The sequence below is a fragment of the Paramormyrops kingsleyae genome, chromosome 4 (genome assembly GCF_048594095.1).
Source record: "Paramormyrops kingsleyae isolate MSU_618 chromosome 4, PKINGS_0.4, whole genome shotgun sequence".
Lineage (NCBI taxonomy): Eukaryota > Metazoa > Chordata > Actinopteri > Osteoglossiformes > Mormyridae > Paramormyrops > Paramormyrops kingsleyae.
This window is the reverse complement of record NC_132800.1, coordinates 20205908-20228488: the sequence shown is the minus strand read 5'-3', so window position 1 is coordinate 20228488 and position 22581 is coordinate 20205908. Positions and strand designations below refer to the sequence as shown.

The following is a 22581-nucleotide window of genomic DNA, read 5'->3' as shown; positions in this document are numbered from 1 at the left end:
TCATGTTAGATTTTCTTTAGAAATGGAAAAATGACATAAATCTCATGACTTTTCCACCATGATAAGGACTAAGTTTGTACTCTGGCAGTCTTTCTATTTTTGTGTGAGGTTTCATTTTCTCCCTAGTAGGTACTTTGTATAATTTGCATATTTCGTTTGAAGCATTAATTATCATCACTAAATGCCCTGGCTGTCGCTGTTGCATTCAGTGCTACCTGGATTCCCTCTCAAATGTAGAATTTTTAAATCTCAAGCTAAATGTAAAATGGATTAAAAAAAATATATAGTGCATATTTATCATTATTATAAAAATACACAATTATTATAATGCATTTAAATTCTTTTGATATATTTTTGGGTCCATTTGCTATTATTCATGTGAAATCCCAAAAATGTACTGAAGTGTGTGTGTGTGTGTATATATATATATATATATATATATATATATATAGATAGATAGATACACAAACACACACGATGTGTTATTGTGCTCATAAATGTTAAAAGTCCCAAATACCTCCATAGTTAGTGTCTGCACAACGGCCTTTGGCTTTGCCTCCAGGGTGGTTTGACTCTGTAGGCGTGAAGGTCACTGCATTTGCCCTGCTTGTGACATACCAGTGCTGGGGGATGGCTGATGAACATGAAGTGCATGCCGAGCCTTTATCTGCCCCAGCTTTAGGTCGGGGTGTGACCCGTGCACATGATGACATCGAGGAACAATGGTGAAACATCATACTACATTACCAGGTGCAAAAAATGGCCCTAATTTGAGGTGAATTTTAGTAATCCCTTTAAAAATAGGATACACACTGGTATGTCCACAACATACAGGAAAAACAACAGTCAACATGTCACAAATATTTCTTATTGTTTGCTATTGTGTATTGTTTGATATCACTGTCTTTGTAAGGCATCCTTAAGTGCCTGTAAAAGAAGTATTCTTATTCTTCCTATTATTATTATTATTATTATTATTATTATTAGTAGTAGTAGTAGTAGTTTTCTATAACCTAACAAAAGCCTATGGTTATCACAGTGTATCATCCTTTTGCTTTTAGATACTTCACAGCAGTTTGACATTCTATTAATGAACTAAGTGTTAAAGTTGATGTTTAGTACCAAACAAGTACTTTTATTAGGCAATGGTTATGCCAAAGTTTGTATTTAGCTGAACACAGATATGGTGAAATGTGTGAAGTAATGGATTGACAGCGGTTATAAATAAGCTGTAATGATAACCGGATGAAAGACCAGCACTGTGTGTTTGTTGGCCACAGAGTGCCAGTAGGGGGCGTTTTACTCAATGTGACCTTGTCTTCCTCCAAAGGCACAGACGGCCTGATAGGGCTCAGCTGATAGGAGGCGTGTAGCAGGTAGGAGAGGGGAAGAAAGGGTGCTGAGTGCACTCAAATGGGGTGGCCAGTGTTTTTAACCCCCCCCCCCCCCCATAACTCTGCCATGAAAGATAAGAGAGAGGGAGAATGAGGGAAAGAGAGATAAATAAAAGAGGGATATCTCAGCTGAGTCGGTATGTGTGTGGTCGTGTGACTCATAGCACAGAAATTTAGGGTTCCTGGCTATTGTCCCAGTTAGTGACAATGGCATCTCAAAAAGGCGATGTGGTGGGTGGTTTGGTGTTGGGGGGGGGGGGGGGGGGGGAGGGCTGGGGGTGGCAATCAATGGCTAGTGAGTGCACCTCTGGAGGATAGTGGGCTGCCCTTGGTGAGCGAGTCAGTGGGTCACGCAAAGGGAGCAGAGGGCGGGATGGGGGGGGTGGGGGTGGTCGTGCCCCTGGCCTTATAGGGCATGGCATCAAGAGGTATAAATGTGACCTGCACCCTGAACCCCAAGTCAGCGCAGAGCCAAAGAGTCCGGCTGATTTGGTATGACAGTCCTGGCAGCTTGTGTGTCCCCCTGTCTGTATGGGGCAGCTACAGCCCTGTTTCCCACTACCTGTGTGATCTGACATCGTGCTACCTCACTATCACTCTTTCCATCCTTGGACCACTTTTCTGTATCTTAACATACTGTCTTTCTTTCCCTCAGGTCCATCAGTTGTCTGTTAGTGTGTCCATTCTTCAGTTTTCTTGTTGGTCTTCAACCCACTGGTAAGTTATAATCAGGATCATTGGCACGCTGTATATTTCCAATCCTGGTTAGACACTAGTTCTGTAACTCTACCCGTAAATGTCTTTCAGAGTCGCCATGGGTGATGCTGAGATGTCGGTGTTTGGGGGTGCAGCTTCGTACCTGAGAAAATCAGACAAGGAGCGTCTGGAAGCCCAGACTCGCCTCTTTGACATGAAGAAGGAATGTTTTGTACCCGATCCTGTGGAGGAGTTTGTCAAGGCCTCCGTCGTAAGTCGAGAGGGAGACAAAGTGACTGTGGAGACATACAGTGGGAAGGTGAGTTGCTTTCTATGTCCATCACACAAACAACAAATAATAACACAAACCTAATTGCATTTTTGAAATGATGTATGATACAAATAAACAGTATTTTATAAATACTTTTGGAGATACCTTGACCAAACATTAAATTAATCTACAGATTTATGAATCAGAAGAAACAAACCAGAAACAAACCATGATCAAAGATCACTCCAAAGATACACGCTCCATCCTTAACCTAAGAATGGTTTTGTTCTGATATTATTTTTCCAGACATTAACCGTCAAAGATACAGACCTTATGCAGCAGAACCCTCCAAAATTTGACAAGATTGAGGACATGGCCATGTTAACTTTCCTGCATGAGCCCGCCGTGCTGTATAACCTGAAAGAGCGTTACGCAGCCTGGATGATCTACGTGAGGATCTGTTTAATTGAGTCACAAACAAAATATTAATGATTGTACAGTGCAGGCAATGCATTAAAGTGCTGTTTGCTGTATATGATTTCAGACCTATTCTGGGCTCTTCTGTGTCACTGTCAACCCCTACAAGTGGCTGCCAGTCTACGACCAGGCAGTGGTTCTTGCTTACAGAGGAAAGAAGAGGAGCGAAGCTCCTCCTCACATTTACTCCATCTCTGACAACGCTTATCAGTACATGCTGACAGGTAACTCAAAGCAGAAAGACTCATCAAGCTAATTCACATAATAATTACCATCTATGATCCTTGTAAAGCATCTTTCATAATACCTATGGTAGTATTATGTTTCGTAGAATTATTATCTAATGGTAATAAATGGTCATAATTTGTCCTTTTCTCATTATCATCCTCATTTCTAATATTCACATTTTTCGTCTTATAGATCGTGAGAACCAGTCTATCTTGATCACGTGAGTTCAGTGCATTTTCTGGATATATGTAATAATTGTCGACTGCTGGTGTTTGTAGGTTCTAACTGCTGCAAAAAAAATCTTTCCTATATTTAAACAGAGAAACAAAAGGCAAAAGCCATTTCTTCTCCATGTGTGACCTTCTTTTAATGTTTTGGTTTCCTCAGTGGAGAATCTGGTGCTGGAAAGACTGTGAACACTAAAAGAGTCATTCAGTATTTCGCAAGCATTGCAGCAGGCGTAGTGAAAAAGGATACTTCTGCCCAGAATAAGGTCATTATATATTATTATACTAGATATAATCATAATTATTCTACTTCTGGGTATGAGATTAATAAGGAGAAGATGGTCATATTTGACTTAAAAAAAAAAACTTCCAGCATTGGTTTTGCTTGTAAATTTCAGGGGACCCTGGAGGATCAAATCATACAGGCCAATCCGGCCCTGGAGGCTTTTGGTAATGCAAAGACCATCAGGAATGACAACTCCTCAAGATTTGTGAGTGTAAAGCTATTACATAAAATTGGTTGACTGCATATAAAACAGAATCTAACCAAGTCATGCTTTCTTCTATATTTAGGGCAAATTCATCCGCATCCATTTTGATACTCGAGGGAAATTGGCCTCAGCTGATATCGAGACTTGTAAGAAACTGCATGTACTTTAATTATCGCGTCTGATTTTCAAGGTTCTTTCTTGTGTGATTGCTGTACAGTTGCAAGTAAATAATAATAATAACTATTATTTTTGTTGTTGTGTTAGAGGGAAAATATGTGATGCTTATTTTCGATCTTTCATTATCCCTCTTTGTTTAACAAGACCTTTTGGAAAAGTCCCGCGTCACCTTTCAGCTGAAGGCTGAGAGAGATTATCACATCTTCTACCAGATTCTGTCGAACAGAAAACCTGAAATACTGGGTAAGTAGTTTTGAAAAGAAAAAAAAAGTTTTATATAAAAAAAAAAGGAGTTTGGTCATTAATATGTGGCTCTCTTACTCTTGTTTTCTCTCTCTCTTTCGCTGCCCATAAACAGAGATGTTGCTGGTGACGAATAACCCCTATGACTACGCCTTCATCTCTCAGGGAGAGACAACGGTGGCCTCCATCGATGATGCTGAGGAGCTGATGGCCACTGACGTCAGTAGATGTCCATCTGCCTTCTGTCTGCCTTGCTATTGTTATTAAGAGGCACAAACCAGGGCTCATGGACACATTTCTCATACTAATTGTGGCCCTGCGGCGTCTCGTTCCAGCTACTGCATCAAATCTAACAGTTTACAGTACCTCAGGCTAAAAATGTTGTTTCTTGGAAGAGCGTGATCATTAAATTCAAAATAACAACTATAAAGACATCTTTAGAAAAAACGAGCTCAACATAATTTGAGACATTCTTCTAACATGAGTTTTAAATTATTCATGAACTTATTTTTAAAAATAATTTTTGTTATTGTAAAGTTAATTTCATTCAATTTAAAACCCTAAAATAAAAGACCAAAGACAATGGTTGGGTGAGTTCGGTGTGGAAGAACTTGACTGGCCCACACAGAGCTCTGACCTCAACCCCATGAAAGACCTTTGGGATGCACTACAGTAGGGATTGTGAGTCAGGTCTTCACGTCCTACATCAGTGCCTGTCATCACAAATGCTCTCCTGATTGAATGGGCAAAAATTCCCACAGACACTCCAAAGTCTTGTGAAAAACCTTCCCAGAAGAGTGGCAGCTGTTATAGCTGCAAAGGGAGGGGGGGGGGGGGCAGCTCCGTATAGATGCCTATGGATTTAGAATGGGGTGTCATAAAAATTCCTGTTTGTGTAACGGCCAGATGTCCCAATACTTTTGTCCATGTAGTGTATTGGTTCATAATAAGATGAAACAACAAGTCTTATAGAGTCTTAAGGCTATTGCTCTTACTGCAACAGTGCTAATTTGCTACCTTTGACGTAAACATGTCTTATTCTATACAGAATGCCTTTGATGTGCTGGGCTTCACACAAGAGGAGAAAAACTCTGTGTACAAGCTGACTGGTGCCATCATGCACTATGGTAACATGAAGTTCAAGCAGAAACAGCGTGAGGAGCAGGCAGAAGCTGACGGCACTGAGGGTGAGTCTGCTGGGTAAAAAAACAGTTATATTAAGGATCCAGGTATAATAATGGTTATGATACTTGTGAGCAGAGGGGCTTTGGGTTTTTCACTGATTCTTTAGAATCTCTTGCTGCTTTATACTTAAATATATTTACATGTTTGGGTCAGATGCTGACAAAGTAGCTTATCTGATGGGCCTGAACTCGGCTGACCTCATCAAGGGCTTGTGTCACCCAAGGGTCAAAGTAGGGAATGAGTGGGTCACCAAAGGACAGAATGTCCAGCAGGTATGAAAGTTTAAACAAACAGACAGACATTTATTAGTAAGTGTATTCTATATGTATTTCCCATAAGGGGCTTCTTTATCATGCTCCAGATATCATATAGTTCCATCAGAAATTCTGCATTTAAAAGTATTATATGAATGTTTTACTTTCTTGATCTTAGGTAAACTATGCAGTTGGTGCCCTTTCTAAAGCAGTATATGAGAAAATGTTCTTGTGGATGGTGGTGAGAATTAACCAATCCCTGGAGACCAAACAACCTCGCCAGTACTTCATTGGTGTGCTGGACATTGCTGGTTTTGAGATCTTTGATGTGAGTCAAATCTTTCAAATCGTTGCATTTGCTTATCTTCTTAACATAATGATATCTGACTATTGAAATCTATTTTTAAAATAATCCCTTGCAGTTCAACACGTTCGAGCAGCTGTGCATTAACTTCACTAATGAGAAGTTGCAGCAGTTCTTCAACCACCACATGTTTGTCCTGGAGCAGGAAGAGTATAAGAAAGAGGGCATTGAGTGGGAGTTCATTGACTTTGGCATGGACTTGCAGGCTTGCATTGATCTCATCGAGAAGGTACATTAGACACAACGTTTCTGCTTGGGTATGAAAGACAGTTTTGAAAACGAAATGCATTGTCGTATCTCTGTAACCATGCACCATAATGAACATGTCTTCTAAATTTCAAAATCCATAGAACACTCCGTGTTCAGATAATCCTTTATAATAATCAGCGTATTTGCATTTTGAATTCCCTTACCATCAGCCCATGGGCATCATGTCCATCCTCGAAGAGGAGTGCATGTTCCCCAAGGCCAGCGATTCCACCTTCAAAGCAAAGCTGTACGACAACCATCTGGGAAAATCTGCCAACTTCCAGAAGCCCAGGATTGTCAAAGGGAAACCAGAGGCCCATTTTGCCCTGGTTCACTATGCTGGCACTGTTGACTACAACATTGTCAATTGGCTGGTGAAGAACAAGGACCCTCTGAATGAGACAGTGGTGGGATTGTACCAGAAGTCATCCCTCAAGCTGCTGGCTACTCTTTTTGCCAACTATGCTAGTGCAGACCAAGGTAAAATGTCAAATAGGGAAATGCTTAATTGCTAATTAAAATCTTGTGGCAGTTTAAGGTGACACAGGGTGCACAACTGCTCTGTTTGCTGGTTAAGAAAACTAGCATGCACTGATGTATTTAAATGATGTTTTCTTGATTCCCAATTGTTCAGCACTGCAAGATGCAAAGGAAGGCAAGAAAGAGAAGAAGAAGAAAGGATCCTCTTTCCAGACTGTGTCTGCTCTCCACAGGGTATGTTTGTGATCTCTTCAAACCAGGACAAATATCAAATGTTAGCCTGAACCATCCGAAAATGAAAAGATCAGCTAATAACAGCTGGTAGCGGCAGTTTAAAGGCATAAAACAAGTGTTTGGCAGAACACACAGAGACGCCAAACATAATAATGTTTAACTGGAAACTTTTCACTCTCAGGAGAACCTGAACAAGCTGATGACAAACCTGAGGTCAACCCACCCTCACTTTGTGCGCTGCATCATCCCCAATGAGACCAAGACCCCTGGGGCCATGGAGAATCCTCTGGTGATGCACCAGCTGCGCTGTAACGGCGTGCTGGAAGGCATCAGGATTTGCAGAAAGGGCTTCCCCAACAGGATCCTCTACGGAGACTTCAAACAGAGGTAAAGTCTGTTTTTTTTTTATCATGATGCCTTCAGGAAAACTACTTGACAGTTCTTACACCACTGTTTATTTTATAGATATCGCATCCTCAATCCGTCTGCCATCCCAGAGGGACAGTTCATTGACAGCAGAAAGGGGGCAGAGAAACTGTTGGGGTCTCTGGATATTGACCACCAGCAGTACAGATTTGGGCACACCAAGGTAAAGAGGGTCAGGGTTAGGGTAATACACCAAGGTATTAGTCCACAATTGTTGAAGTTGATCATCTTTTACGTTGGGATGGAAAAAATAATGGCAGTATCATTGTGAACTTTCTAGGTATTTTTCAAAGCTGGTCTGCTGGGTCAACTAGAGGAGATGAGAGACGAACGTCTGTCCAAAATCATCACTGCCATCCAGGCCAGGTCTCGTGGTCTTCTCTCAAGAATTGAGTATCAAAAAATGGTGGATCGCAGGTACACGTCTTTAAATTTATGCTTTTGCAATATCGTAAAAAATGTATTCTGTAACTGTAGTATTATGTACAGAAATAAAAACTAAAGAAAACAATAGAAGTCACGGCTGGTATTCCAGTTCCCTAAAAAAATTAAGGTTAATAACAATATTGAAAATCAAGGAAATATTGAAAATCAAGGAATCAAGGAAAGCCTTGTCATAAACATTATCTTGGTAAAATAAAAAAAAAATAAAAAATTAAGAAATAAAAGTTTCTATATAAAAATGTTACCTAAATTAATATATAAAATATTAATTTTTCAATTACTGTTTAAAAACACTGGACCTAAGTCCGCTTTTTAGAACAAAGAGTGCATCTAAAATTTAAATGTTTCAAGATTATATTTAACGTTTTCTTCGTATTACTCCACGACTCACCATGAATACATCCATTAAATGTCTGCATGATTCTGCTGCAGAGATGCATTGCTTGTGATCCAATGGAATGTCCGGGCCTTCATGGGCGTGAAAAACTGGCCCTGGATGAAACTCTACTTCAAAATAAAACCTCTACTGAGGTCAGCTGAGGCTGAAAAGGAGATGGCCAATATGAAGGAGGAGTTCCTGAAACTAAAAGAGGCGTATGCAAAGTCCGAGGCCCGCAGGAAGGAGCTGGAAGAGAAGATGGTCTCTCTTCTCCAAGAGAAGAATGACCTGCAGTTACAAGTCCAAGCTGTAGGTTTACAGTTAATTACAATGAATTAGTTGCATATAACACACAGATAATAAGTATTACAGAGCTACAGAGGTTTATCAGATTATCTATCTATTAATTCAATCCTTTAATTGTCACCTTAGGAGCAAGATAACCTCTGTGATGCTGAGGAGCGGTGTGATCAACTGATCAAAAATAAGATTCAGCTGGAGGCCAAAGTCAAAGAGATGACAGAGAGACTGGAGGATGAGGAGGAAATGAATTCAGAGCTGACTGCTAAGAAGAGGAAGCTGGAGGATGAGTGTTCTGAGCTGAAGAAGGACATCGATGATCTGGAGCTCACTCTGGCCAAAGTGGAGAAGGAGAAGCATGCAACTGAGAACAAGGTTAGAGTCTCACGTGATGATGATCTACACAATGAATATGGGAAACATGCATGCTAATAGTCAGTGGTCTGTACACAGGTGAAGAACCTGACTGAGGAAATGGCAGCTCTGGATGAAATTATTGCCAAGCTGACAAAGGAGAAGAAAGCTCTACAGGAGGCTCACCAGCAAACGCTGGATGACCTGCAGAGTGAGGAGGACAAAGTCAACACCCTCACCAAGGCCAAGGCTAAACTGGAGCAACAAGTCGATGATGTGAGCGCTACTGAAAATATGAATACATTTTTCTCAGTGATAATTAACACTTCCATGACAATATTTAATTATTACTTCCTTCAGCTTGAAGGATCTCTGGAACAAGAGAAAAAAGTACGGATGGACCTTGAAAGGGCCAAGAGGAAACTAGAAGGAGACTTGAAGTTAACCCAGGAGAGCATAATGGACCTGGAGAATGACAAGCAGCAGCTGGAGGAAAGACTGAAGAAGTAATATTTAAAATCAAATTTAATATTGTTTTAAAATGCAAATACATATATAGAAAACAATCTCATGACTTAAAATTTGCATGACTAAAATCTGTAATAGGTTGTTAAATACACGATGTCTTCAACAGGAAAGATTTTGAGATAAGTCAACTCAACAGTAAAATTGAAGACGAGCAAACAATGATTGCACAGCTGCTGAAGAAACTAAAGGAACTGCAGGTAAAGTCCTGGGTCTATAGAGAAGGTACTAACAGTCTAACCAATGTTAACATGTGTTTTAAACACCTGCAATCTACCTTTTTTAGGCTCGCGTTGAGGAGCTGGAGGAGGAGCTGGAAGCAGAGCGAGCTGCCCGTGCCAAGGTGGAGAAGCAGAGAGCAGACCTGTCCAGGGAGCTGGAGGAGATCAGCGAGAGGCTGGAGGAAGCAGGTGGAGCCACTTCTGCCCAGATCGAGATGAACAAGAAGAGGGAGGCAGAGTTCCTGAAACTGCGCAGAGACCTGGAAGAGGCCACACTGCAGCACGAAGCCACGGCGGCCACACTGAGGAAGAAACACGCCGACAGTGTGGCTGACCTGGGGGAGCAGATCGACAACCTGCAGAGAGTGAAGCAGAAGCTGGAGAAGGAGAAGAGTGAACTCAAGATGGAGCTTGATGATGTTGTCTCCAACATGGAACAGATTGCAAAATCCAAGGTTAGAACATCACCAGTGTCATTTGTGAATACCAAAACTGGTACTCATGAAATGAATGGTCTGTTACCATGGTTATAATAATAAAATATTATTAATCAAAGGCTGCCTCTAAGTATGCCAGCTTCATCTGTTGATTTCATAAAATTGTATGTACATTTTTTTAAAGGCAAATCTGGAGAAAATAAGTAGGAGTCTAGAAGATCAGACTAGTGAATTCAGAACAAAGACTGAGGAAAATCAACGGACGATCAATGACTTTACAACTCAGCGAGCAAAACTTCAGACTGAAAATGGTAAGCATAACTATGAGTCATGCAAAGGAATAGGTGCGAATTTAATTTTTAAAAATTAATGTAATTTGTCGATTTTAATCCCAGGGGAGCTCTTCAGACAGCTAGAAGAAAAAGAATCTCTAATTTCTCAGCTAACTAGAGCCAAACAGTCCTATACTCAGCAGATTGAAGATCTCAAAAGACAACTAGAAGAAGAAGTTAAGGTAATATATCACCCCAATTTTGCAACTGATCTGCTTGTTAGTATGATAACTTAAAAACGTATTTGACAGATCTTTTTCAAACTTTGCAGACACATATTGTATGGGTGAAAATCTGGAAATGGTCACATTTTGAGACAAATCACACCAAAAATGAATAAGCATCATATAGTGCTAACAAAGAGATGGGTAGCCAGAGACACATCTGATTAGCACAATAACTCAAAAAGTATTGGTCTGATCTTCAGATGAACATTATATAGGATCTGGAACTTATTTCATTTTGAGACAAACTGCATCAAAAATGAAGTAGTGCCACATTGTGTCAGCAAAGAAAATGGCAGCTTCACACATTTTATCCGGTTAGAATGATAACTCCAAAAGTATTGGACAGATCATTTTCAAACTTAGCAGACACATTGTATACACGATGATCTGGAGTTGATAAAATTTTGAACAAATTGCATGAAAATAGAAGCAACACAGCTTAGTGACAGCAAAGAGAAGGGGACTGCCGAAGACGCTTGACTTAGTGAATGTGATAACTCAGAAAGTGTTTGATGGATCTTCACAAAAAACATCATATGGATAAATATGTACACCTGGTTTTAGAGAGTTGGAGAGCATGTATAGGGGAGCTAGAGCTTTGGGGGTGTGGGAGGCGTATGGATTAGATGGGGGGCACTAACAGGGCTGTCCGGGGAATACATAGTTGCCATTCCAATAGCATACAATTGTATTCTTTTAATTAAGAGGTATTCTGTACTTTTATCTTATATTTATCATTTAATTTAAAATCCAGAGTGGTTGAGGAAATAGCAAAGATATTTGACTTGAGGAGACAGTATGCCCATATCCATAACTGAATAGCCTTTCTTTTCATTTTCCAGGCTAAGAACGCACTGGCCCACGCGGTGCAGTCTGCTCGCCACGACTCAGACCTGCTGAGGGAGCAGTATGAGGAGGAGCAGGAGGCCAAGGGGGAGCTGCAGCGTAGTCTCTCCAAGGCCAACTCTGAGGTGGCTCAGTGGAGGACAAAATATGAGACTGATGCCATACAGAGGACTGAGGAGCTGGAAGAAGCAAAGTCAGTACAGTACAGTAGTTTTATAAATGCGAATGGCTGTGATGTGACGGCAAACTAAACAGCATCCACTCCTTCCATTCTACCCAGGAAGAAACTGGCTCAGCGTCTGCAAGATGCAGAAGAGGCTGTGGAAGCTGTTAATGCCAAATGCTCCTCGCTGGAAAAGACCAAACACAGGCTGCAGAATGAGATTGAAGATCTCATGGTGGATGTAGAAAGATCCAATGCAGCTGCTGCCGCTCTGGACAAGAAGCAAAGAAACTTTGACAAGGTAATAATGATGAACAGGAGTGTCTACAACAATAGTGGATCCAGAAATCATACTGTGGGTGGGCTGGCATAAAATCAGGTCCCATAACAATTCACTTGGCAAAATAAGTCACACTACAGACTCACCTGCATATTTTTTTATCAGTTTTTAAATGACCCGTGGCATTACTAATACCAAATGAACAAATAAAGAGAAATATATTTGACTTTCAACAGCACTCTTCCTCTGGCCGATCTAACCATGTACACACATACCTGTCAGACACAATAGTTTCATTGTATCGCTCGCTGTAAACACTGAATGGGTGGGCCTGAGTTTCATCTGGGCAGGCCAAGGACACCCGTGGTACTATGGTAGGTCTGCAGTACACTATAAAGTTAACCACAGAACTGATTCTAAAAATCTTGCTGTCAGGTCCTGGCTGAGTGGAAGCAGAAGTATGAGGAGTCTCAGAGTGAGCTGGAGAGCTCCCAGAAGGAGGCCAGGTCTCTGAGCACAGAGCTCTTCAAGCTAAAGAACTCTTATGAAGAATCCCTGGATCATCTGGAGACAATGAAGAGAGAGAATAAGATCCTTCAAGGTATCCAGCATTGCTGCCAAATTTGATAACTGACCATGAATATTACAATCAAAATGACAAGAAACTACACAGCATTTTAATATTTGCAACATTTCTTAGAGGAAATAACTGATCTGACCGAGCAACTTGGTGAGAGCGGAAAGAGCATCCATGAACTGGAGAAGATCCGTAAACAACTGGAACAGGAGAAGGCCGAGATACAGGCTGCCCTGGAAGAAGCAGAAGTAAGTAATGCATATAATGTAGTTGGTATATAGTGAAGATTTTCAGATCAGTCTGCATAGTCCAGTTAATTATAGCTAAAAACTTGTATCTCTAGCTCTGAATTACATTTAAAGTAGTAATTGGCTCTTATTATTGTATTGCCTGGCAGAGATTCCATCAATAATATGTTGGTATTTTAATTAAATTATTATTATAGTGTTGCTATACTTTATTTGCAACCACATTTGCTATCTTGTTTCCTTTAGGCTTCTCTAGAGCACGAGGAGGGAAAGATCCTGCGAGCCCAGCTTGAGTTTAATCAGGTAAAGGCTGATATTGAACGCAAGCTGGCTGAGAAGGACGAGGAGATGGAACAGGCCAAGAGGAACCAACAGAGGATGGTAGATACCCTGCAGAGCTCTCTGGAGGCAGAAACCAGGAGCCGGAATGAAGCCCTCAGGCTGAAGAAGAAGATGGAGGGTGACCTCAATGAGATGGAGATCCAGCTCAGCCAGGCCAACAGACAGGCATCTGAGGCTCAGAAGCAACTGAAGAGTCTCCATGCACATATGAAGGTAAACTACCAGTCTGGTTGGTTTTTTTCCAGTACACGGTACATACTGCGTGTGAGTTAGGGGAAATCACTTTGTAATCATTTTTATGCTATTATTTCATAATAACACAGAGTCTTCATTTCTTCTTCAGTAACAGATGTAATGCACAATTTTTCAGGATGCTCAACTGCAGCTGGATGACTCCCTACGAGCAAACGATGACCTGAAAGAGAACATCGCCATCGTGGAGAGACGTAACACCCTTCTGCAGGCAGAGCTGGAGGAGCTGAGGTCCATGGTGGAGCAGACGGAGAGAGGCCGCAAGCTGGCTGAACAGGAGCTTCTGGATGTCAGCGAGAGGGTGCAGCTTCTGCACTCCCAGGTGAGGAAAGAATTATATAGTCCTCTGTCTAGTCCTGATGATATAGTGCGTTCTTCACTGGGGATCTCCATTGTCCCACATCTCCCTGACTGTGCAGAACACCAGCCTGCTCAACCAGAAGAAGAAGCTGGAGGCCGATACATCCCAGCTTCAGACTGAGGTGGAGGAGGCTGTGCAGGAGTGTAGGAATGCTGAGGAGAAAGCCAAGAAGGCCATCACTGACGCTGCCATGATGGCGGAGGAGCTGAAGAAGGAGCAGGACACCAGTGCTCACCTGGAGCGCATGAAGAAAAATATGGAGCAGACTATCAAAGACCTGCAGCACCGGCTGGATGAAGCTGAGCAGATTGCAATGAAGGGGGGCAAGAAGCAGGTGCAGAAGCTGGAAGCCCGGGTGAGTATCTTATTTTCCTCTTTTAATGATTGTATGTAGTGAGTCATGCATGAATGTACATAATGTCTAAATCACTGGGAGTTTTTTTTTTTTCTAATTTGTTGCATTATCTTTGCAGGTGCGAGAACTGGAAACTGAAATTGAAGCAGAACAGCGGAGAAGCAATGAATCTGTTAAAGGAATCCGGAAATACGAGAGGCGCATTAAGGAGCTCACCTACCAGGTATATAATTTAGGGTACCTTCTAAGGCAACTTCTGCATTGATTGCTTCATGATCTCGCTTTGACAAATGATTCTCCAGCATCAGATTTAAGTTTGAGTAACCTCATTTTCAGACTGAAGAGGATCGTAAAAACATGGCCCGCTTGCAGGATTTGGTGGATAAACTGCAGCTTAAGGTCAAATCTTACAAGAGGTCTGCGGAGGAAGCTGTACGTATATAGATTCGAGACGTTTATCACTATTACGCTCTGCAAAGATTCTTCTTGAAGATATTACTGAACGCAGCATTATTCGCCAGTTCAGACTTAACTGCTGTGATCTGGTGTCTCTGTGACCCAGGAGGAACAAGCTAACGGCAACCTGGGCAAGTTCCGCAAGCTGCAGCACGAGCTGGACGAGGCGGAGGAGAGAGCCGACATCGCAGAGTCGCAGGTCAACAAGCTGCGCGCCAAGAGCCGTGACGTCGGCTCCAAGGTCTGTCATTCCATAATAACCACAAATAAAAAATATCTGACCCATTGAGAACTAAATGCTGCATTTTCTTTTAAATTGCAATAAATACGGCTAGAATACTGCTAAGAAGCAGCACTCTTTACATAAATGAATTCCTCTCTTCCAAGTCTACAGGTTTGGTTTCTTCTATAAACCAAGCTTATAGTGGGAACTAACCAGGCTTTTATTCCTTCTCTCCAACTATGTCTGCCACCACAGAAAGGGTTTGATGAAGAGTGAAGCTCTCTGATGGACCCTTCTAAAATCCTCCTGCTGTAGTTTGTCTCCACTATCAGTGCTGCTCCTCTGATTGAGTAGAATAAAGTTCTCTCTTGCAACATTCTTGAATCTAATGATTTAATTAGACAGAAAATTTTACCTGCACCTATAATGTTGCCAAGTCATTTTGTAGATATTAATTGCCAACACTGATGGAAAGTACAATCAGCTCTCATAATTTCTCTATTGTTCATCTAAAGAAAATTTAAATATTGATGCTATAGACAATATTTCATAACAAACATGAAATAAGACTCAGCAGAAAGGCATAGGAGCAGGTTGCTGATACGATTTATGTAAACTTGCACTTATAATTTTCATGTTACAGTTGGATACATTGCATTATGTTATAAAGACAATAAACAGGCCATTTGTGTGACAGGCCAATGAACTACTGCAATGAATAGAACTGTTAATAACAGTTAAGTGTTTCAGCGCACACTTCAGGAGGCTGGAATGTAATAGCATTAACACCCACATGCTGCGTGTAAAAGCCTAGTTAAAAATGCTTCCTTCAGTACGGTCTTCCTTGACATGCTGAATGCCACAAATAACTAATTAATACACATTATAAGCACCCTAGTCAGATAGCTGATTCCTTTGCCGCAATGCCCCCTGCTGGCTGAGTTGCTTCCCCCCGGACCTGAATCCTTACCTGAAAATCAAAAGATGTACACATTTAAAAAGGGCTCAGATGTGTCGATAAATTAATCTTAAGCGAAAGGCTTGGATAAAACATTTTCCTGGCATGAGACGCTTGTTTTATAAAACCTCAGAACACACTATCATATAATTACAAATGCTGCGTGTGTGTATATATTAATCCATCATCATGATTAATCTGATTAAAATTTTTAACGCAATTAATCTGCAGCGCAGAATGACTCAAAGTCCCTGAAATGTCTCTGTCAACCCATTTTGGGCAGTTTTGGTGCGTTCCATTTGCCCTGGGAACTCGTATTCCGATTCGGATTCTGAGTTTTGAAGCCGGAAGTGATGACATGCACGCTCCCGTTTCTCGGAGATCCGAGAAATATCTCGGAGCAGCACAGAGGATCCCGAGTTCAGAATCCAAGATGGCTGCGCCTTTCATCAACAGAAGGGAAAGTTATAGTTTTATGCTGTTTAAGCACTACTTCTCATTTGTGGCTCATTAAATCGGTCGCACACACTATACCATTCAACTTATCTGTGGACGTGTTGCTGCGGAGTTTTATATGTAAAGCACCGCGCGTAATGTGTTATCAACTGATATTGCTAACAATGGCAATTAACCGGGCTAGAATTGGATTTCATGATTAGTCAGATTATTTGTCAGATTTACGGTAGTTCGGGCTAATTGTAAGTGAACGAAGATAAAGACCATTTAAACTGAGGTACCTTAAATACGACAAATGGGTCCATGGTATTGCACTTCTGTGGCAGATGGAATGCATCCGACTCATGTTCAAGATGTTCAATAAACATGTTAAGTGCATATATATTCCCTTTTTTCTTAAGTCTGTTTGCTCATGCAAAATGAAATGTGATTAATATAGATTAAAAATGAATGATATTTAATCGTGATTAATCGAAATTAATCCACAGCATATATATATATATACACACACACACACACACACATATATATACACACACACACACACACACACACATAAGTGACATAAAGCATTAGGATTGGCTAGCATCCAAGTGTCAAGGTCAGATGCAGAAGGCTGACCAGGCCTGATATTAACTTTCATTCGGCCTGGTCTATTTGTGTCACTCATCTGCAGAAGTTCACGGAGAAAGTGCTGGGGCTGCCAGTGGTCTTTGTTATAATCACATGTGCTGTATGTGAAGACCTTTCGGCACAATGCAGTCACATACACACACGTACATTTTAACAGGATGTTAAAATCTGATTCACATATTTGGACAAAATGTCAGGTCTTTTTGCAAAATATATATTTGTAACGACAATTATAAGTATTTCATTATAGTAATATTTTGCATGTTCCTTCTATGGCTTCAGTCTATTTTATAAACATTTGTCTGTCTAGCGATCATCCTTAGACTGTAGGAGCAGTCAGTCCACTGTATAAGAATGATATACATTTTAATTGTTATTCGTTCGATTGAATTTCCAGAAGATACATTGACCATCATCTGCTTCCATGTGAACTTCTTCTCACTCAGTTAGACATCACCTACCTGCTCCTGCAGTCTGACCAGGGTCAGCCATAGAACTACTACAGGTACCTCCAAGTAGCAGATCAGAGTGAAGCGTTTGGCTGTATTTGAAGAGTGGTAGCCTGTTTCCATGTCAACCTTGTTTTCTTTATATATATATATATATATATGAATATTTTCCTCTATATAACTCATTATATGCATCAAAGCAATAAATCAAATGCAAATCTTAAAAGATGAATGACTATTGAATATGAAATTAATTCAGCCTCATATCGGGAACTATATGTAAATCATTTAATCCAGTAAAATCTTAACTTCGCACATTATTTTAAATTTGAAATAGTTATTATCGTGGTTTGAGACCGAAGTGTAAGTGGGTCATTCTCGGAGGCGCTCCCTTACCTCGCAGTCAGTCAAGCAGCAGCCCTTCCGAGCAGCTCAGCGTCCTCAGAGCCCAGCAGAGCCGGTCAGGGGCAGAGAGGGGAACACAAGCGAGCATGATGGATGCTAATTACAGACTTATACTCCAAGTGTGAATCTTCCCACCGCTGAGTTACTACTCATGTTACAAAGGTCTCCATAACTGACATTCACAGTGAGACAGACGTCGGCACAATATTATGCTTCAAATGATCGATATCAAATTTCAAAATAAAAATCTGCTTTGTATTTTCTGCTCATTGTACAGGGTTCAAATATTCATTTCCATATACGATCATTCTCACAATGGGACTTTTCACAATACTATGAGTTTTACTCCAATGATTACAATTACCATAAAGTCATGAATCCTTTTAGTTAAATAGTTGAGCAGTACATGAATAATGTTTGAAGTGAATGTATTTAATGCTGTTTTGTAGTCATTAACCTAGAGGCTCTCTCTAATTTTATTTCTAGTGCCATTTAATTGTTTGAACTAATTTCCTGCAGAGTGGTCCAATTTATAGAAGATTGCATTGTATTTCAGCAATCTCCCTGCTCTTTATTCACAATTGCTGCTTTCTATATTTAAAACTGAGTGTCTTAATGACCTCATTGTCCTTTCAATCACTGAAAGAGAACTCCAGGCTAATATTAGGCAGAGAGGGAAAGGTGGGGAATCAGGTTTCAGATCAACACAGTCTAAGGGTGACTGTGAAGTGCCACGTCGCTTTTGCGCAGAAGTGACCACTGGTGATCTGGAGAGGGGCCCGGCTGGAGAGGGATTGTCAGTGAGGAGTAGGGAATGGAATGTTCTACTGATAGGACTAATTAAGGAGCTGAAGGGTCAAACTTTCTATGTGACTTAAGAATTTAAACAAACTCAAAGTACAGTTCTTTTGCAAGTGAATTGATCCAAAACCATTAGCAGTGAATTAATTATGTTATGTTTTCCATTGTGCCTAGTAGACTCACTTGTCAAGGAGAATGTGAAGGGTCATTATCTTCGTCATCGGGAGGGGGCCTTTGACTAGTTATTTCTCATTCTGTGAATAACACCCCTCCGGGGAGCCTGTCAGTTTCAATACTTGTCACTTAGTTGTTATAATCGGAGACCCTTTGCAGCTCTGACTTTATTTAGCAGGGTCTCTCTACACTTTACTTGTGGCTTCATGTTAGCAGTATTGTTTAATATCCCATGCAAGAGCATTCTCATGCTTTGATGGCTATGAATTCAAATATGAATGCAATTAACATACTGAACATGCATTTCTGTGTCTGTAAAGTCACACCACATCAATCTGTTTCATCTTCAAAAAAATAAACATTGAATATTTGCAATTTTGTAATATGTGACACCAGAGGTGGAGATTTCAGGTCCAGAGATTACAACTCCAGACCAAGATTTTGTTTCAACCAACCAGTTGAGTATAAAGAGTCACAGTCACAGAGTACTCAACTGGTTGGTTGAAACAAAATCTTGGTCTGGATTTGTACTCTCAGGAAATCGATAGTTTGAAGCAAGGGCAGCCAACCTTGTCTAGACAGGGCCATTGTATATGTGGGTTTTTGCTACAACTCTCTAATTAGATTACTAATCAGAGGACTGATTGGGTGAAGAGTCCTCACACTTGGGTTTGAACAGCTGACTTTAAGTTATCCCAAAAACCTGCGTACACACTGGCCCTTTGTAGATAAGGCCGGCAATCCCTGGATTAGAGCTATATTTCAGGAAATGACAAAATATACTAGTAGTATTCAAATTAAAAAGCCATTTTATTCCAATACCTTCAAAACATTATTATACTGGGAATTCATATTTCTGATATGCTGTTCATATATGCTGTACTGTCCCAGCCTAAATTTTTTTAATAATGCTACCATTGGATGAATGCAATGCAAATAATTTAACTACCCCAGTATATCTACTGATAATGTGTTTGTTGTAATAGTAGTTAGGGGAAACAGCTTTTAAAGTATTTGTCTGCACCATACTGCAACTTATAGGATCACAGTACCTGACAATAATAAGAGAAACCTGGACAGGCAGGAAATCTGATGGTTGGAAATTATAACTATTCATTCTGTTCCTCTGACATAACAAACAGCCTTTGACTTAATAAAACCAGACTTAGAACAGGAATAAATTCATGCACTTTGTGTGTCAAGTTGATTTACATGTTAATTTTATTACATTATCTCCAATTTTCTTTAACTGCTTGTCCAATTCAGAGTTGTGACACCAGCCCATTACACTCACACACCATTTGTTGTGGTTTTTCCTTCCTTGCCAAATCAGAAGTCAGAAGCTGCTCGTGTGGATCCAAATTCAGTCTTTATTGCAACAATGAAGTTACAACCAAGGCCAGACACTTACAAGTGTGTCCAATACTGTTTTACACCAATTTTTATACAAGTTCTTATCATTTAACAATATCTCGTCACTTGAGCATCATCATTCCTTCACCATTCACAATCATTGTTTTTTCCCTTAATCCACACCCCTAGGTGATAAGTTTGTCAGTCATTTCTTTTACTATTTGGTCCCTCAGCTGAACATAATGGTGGCGCGACCATCTCCACTTGGTTTTTTAAAAATACTCAGCCGTGAACTTCTGGTGAACTCAGGCGACTCCCTTCCTTCAGTAGTAAACCTTGGCAGCGTCAGCCTGTTGCACATTGACTAACTAGAGGGTTGATAATATATTTGTCCTTTAACATAGTGATAAAGTATACACTAATAAAAGTGGATATTCATAGATTCAGGACTAACATAAAGTACCTAACAAAAACTCTTAGGCTAATACAAGGTGCAAATGCATACTCAATTGACTACATTGTGTTGACCACATTGTAATGATTACATCATGTGTATTTGGCATGCTTTTTAATAATACCATAATGATTATATTCTACATTGTATAGTGCTAAATAATATTCCATACATTCACACCTATGGGCAATCCGATTACCTCTATTAACCTCATTTCGTTGGACGGGGGGGGGGGGGGGAGACACAGGAAGAACATGCAAACTCCACACACTTGAAGCCATAGCCGGGACTTGAACCCTTGCACTGCCATTCCCCCCTTATTGCATTATCATTAATTAATAAAATAAAAAATAATAAAACATATAAAATATAATTTATAAAAATTAAATTAAAACAATAATCTTAACAAATATAATTACTTAAAACATAAAGTTGTATTACTTAACTGACAAATATCTAGCAAAATGTTTGCAAACTGCTTCTTGAGTTTCCTGTTTTCAATGCCAGCCGCATCACATAAAATGACAGGTCCAGACCTTCGTAGCTAATAATCTTATTGCTAGAATTTCATATCCGACTTTGTACATGTCAGGGAGACTGCCCGTCACCTTTCTGGTGTGGAGAAAGCCTTATGAACGGCCAGCTGTCACCAGCCTCGCAAGCTGTCCTCCTCAATCAGCAAGAGGCACTCGGCAGGAATTTCACAGAGTTATCTTTGCACTCGGCGATAAAGAGAAGGAAACAGTGCAATGACAACAAGACCTAACACAGGGCAAAGGCTTTTCTTTGCTAGGTAGGTGATAATGGACAACAACTTACTAGAAACCTTGACCTGCACATGGGTCAAACTAGCACTTCATGCAAATTCTTACTACAATTACCCTCCAAAGCAGGTTAGCAATGTTAGTGTGTGCTGGTGGTGTGTGCCATCATTTAACCCATTATAAGATTCTTATTTACAATCTAGAATGTTCAAATAGTATTGTTCATTATACTCCTTTAAAACACATTACTGCAGTAAATATTATACAGCAGAGCAAATCCCCATTAACAAGATAATTTATAGTAACACCTTTGGTTTTTACCAAAATGTTACCATGTTATCATTCATTTCAGTTATTCTATTTCTTAATTAATAAAAACATTTTGTATATATGGAAGTAATGCATTTATTTTAGTTCATTTTGTTTGCTGTAAATGCCCTTTCTGTGATCCTACAAACTGGACCTAAAGTGTTTGTGTGTTCCATAAGCAAGTCAATCAGTACATGGGACTATAAAGTAGAAAATATTAAATAGAGACACATATGGAAATGTGATTAGTCTAGCCAATCAAAAAAATTTATGTGAAATTAGATGGAAAACTGTTTTAACCCCAATTGCTCCCGTGGTCCTGATCCTTCCATGTATGTGACTTTGGACAAAAGCACTTGATGATAATATATATGTATATGTGTGTGTGTGTGTGTGTGTGAGGCAACAATTGTAACCACTGGACCACCCCTTGGATAAAACAATGCAGTGAAAAATTCAGTAACACTTTACTTGTTGGGGCGCAAATAATGTAGCATTATGGCATTACTAATCTACTAATAAACCACAAACTAAGTCTTAGTTACATGCTGATCTCATGTTAATTCATCATTAATGAATTATGATGCATGCTTTATCTCAAGCAGTTACTATATTTGTTACTATATCTGTTAATTCTGTAAACGTTTGAGAACTATTGAAGGAATCATTGAAGGAACTATTAAGGAACTACTGAAGGAACAAGTAATGTAAAACAGAAGTATAATACTGATCTCATGTTTGTTCATCATTATTAATGACTCATGAAGCATCTTTTGTCTCAAGTACCGACAAAATTTTTCCATGATTCGTTCACGATTTGTGCTTCAGTAGTAGCTGAGTTATCACAAAGTATTTGTGCCCCATCAAGTAAAGTGTTAACGAAAATAGTTCAAAACAACAATGAAGAAAATATGTAGTACAGCTCACAAAATATCTATATGAATCAGAGGCTACTTTTTTCCAGGGCACTGCTAATACGTATAGGCAGCAAGCCTATCACTAATTAGGCTCCCGACATAGATTATTCTGCTGTTTTCTTCCTCTCTTACCAGCCTACACACTCCCCTCCTTCTCCAGCTCTACCAAACACAGGCACATAGAAGCCCC

General features: G+C 40.1%; 1 protein-coding gene and 1 long non-coding RNA gene across 4 annotated transcripts; one reads left to right on the top strand and one right to left on the bottom strand.

Moving 5' to 3' along the window:
* The first annotated feature begins 2208 nt into the window (after positions 1 to 2208).
* Positions 2209 to 15096, top strand: LOC111835601 (myosin-7). 2 transcript variants are annotated; one of them, XM_023796088.2, is made up of 37 exons: positions 2209 to 2409; positions 2668 to 2811; positions 2906 to 3062; positions 3259 to 3286; positions 3454 to 3559; positions 3692 to 3784; positions 3867 to 3930; positions 4106 to 4204; positions 4320 to 4423; positions 5253 to 5391; positions 5543 to 5661; positions 5822 to 5971; positions 6066 to 6236; positions 6427 to 6736; positions 6891 to 6970; positions 7152 to 7357; positions 7436 to 7559; positions 7677 to 7813; positions 8273 to 8528; positions 8652 to 8894; positions 8973 to 9149; positions 9234 to 9379; positions 9508 to 9598; positions 9685 to 10074; positions 10241 to 10367; positions 10452 to 10570; positions 11458 to 11654; positions 11742 to 11925; positions 12340 to 12505; positions 12605 to 12729; positions 12976 to 13284; positions 13442 to 13645; positions 13743 to 14039; positions 14158 to 14262; positions 14376 to 14471; positions 14602 to 14736; positions 14974 to 15096. In XM_023796088.2, exons 1-37 carry the CDS (start codon positions 2209 to 2211, stop codon positions 14992 to 14994), a joined length of 5820 nt encoding a protein of 1939 aa, XP_023651856.2. In that variant the 3' UTR covers positions 14995 to 15096. The 2 variants fall into 2 exon arrangements, with proteins under 2 accessions (XP_023651856.2, XP_072566916.1); XM_072710815.1 differs by having other exon boundaries at positions 3454 to 3784.
* Positions 6584 to 17732, bottom strand: LOC140588775 (uncharacterized). Of its 2 annotated transcripts, none has more exons than XR_011989959.1 (2): positions 17611 to 17732; positions 6584 to 17351 (listed from the first exon to the last, which is right to left on the bottom strand). It is a non-coding gene; the product is annotated as an uncharacterized lncRNA (long non-coding RNA). The 2 variants fall into 2 exon arrangements; XR_011989958.1 differs by having other exon boundaries at positions 6584 to 17306.
* Positions 17733 to 22581: the final 4849 nt, after the last annotated feature.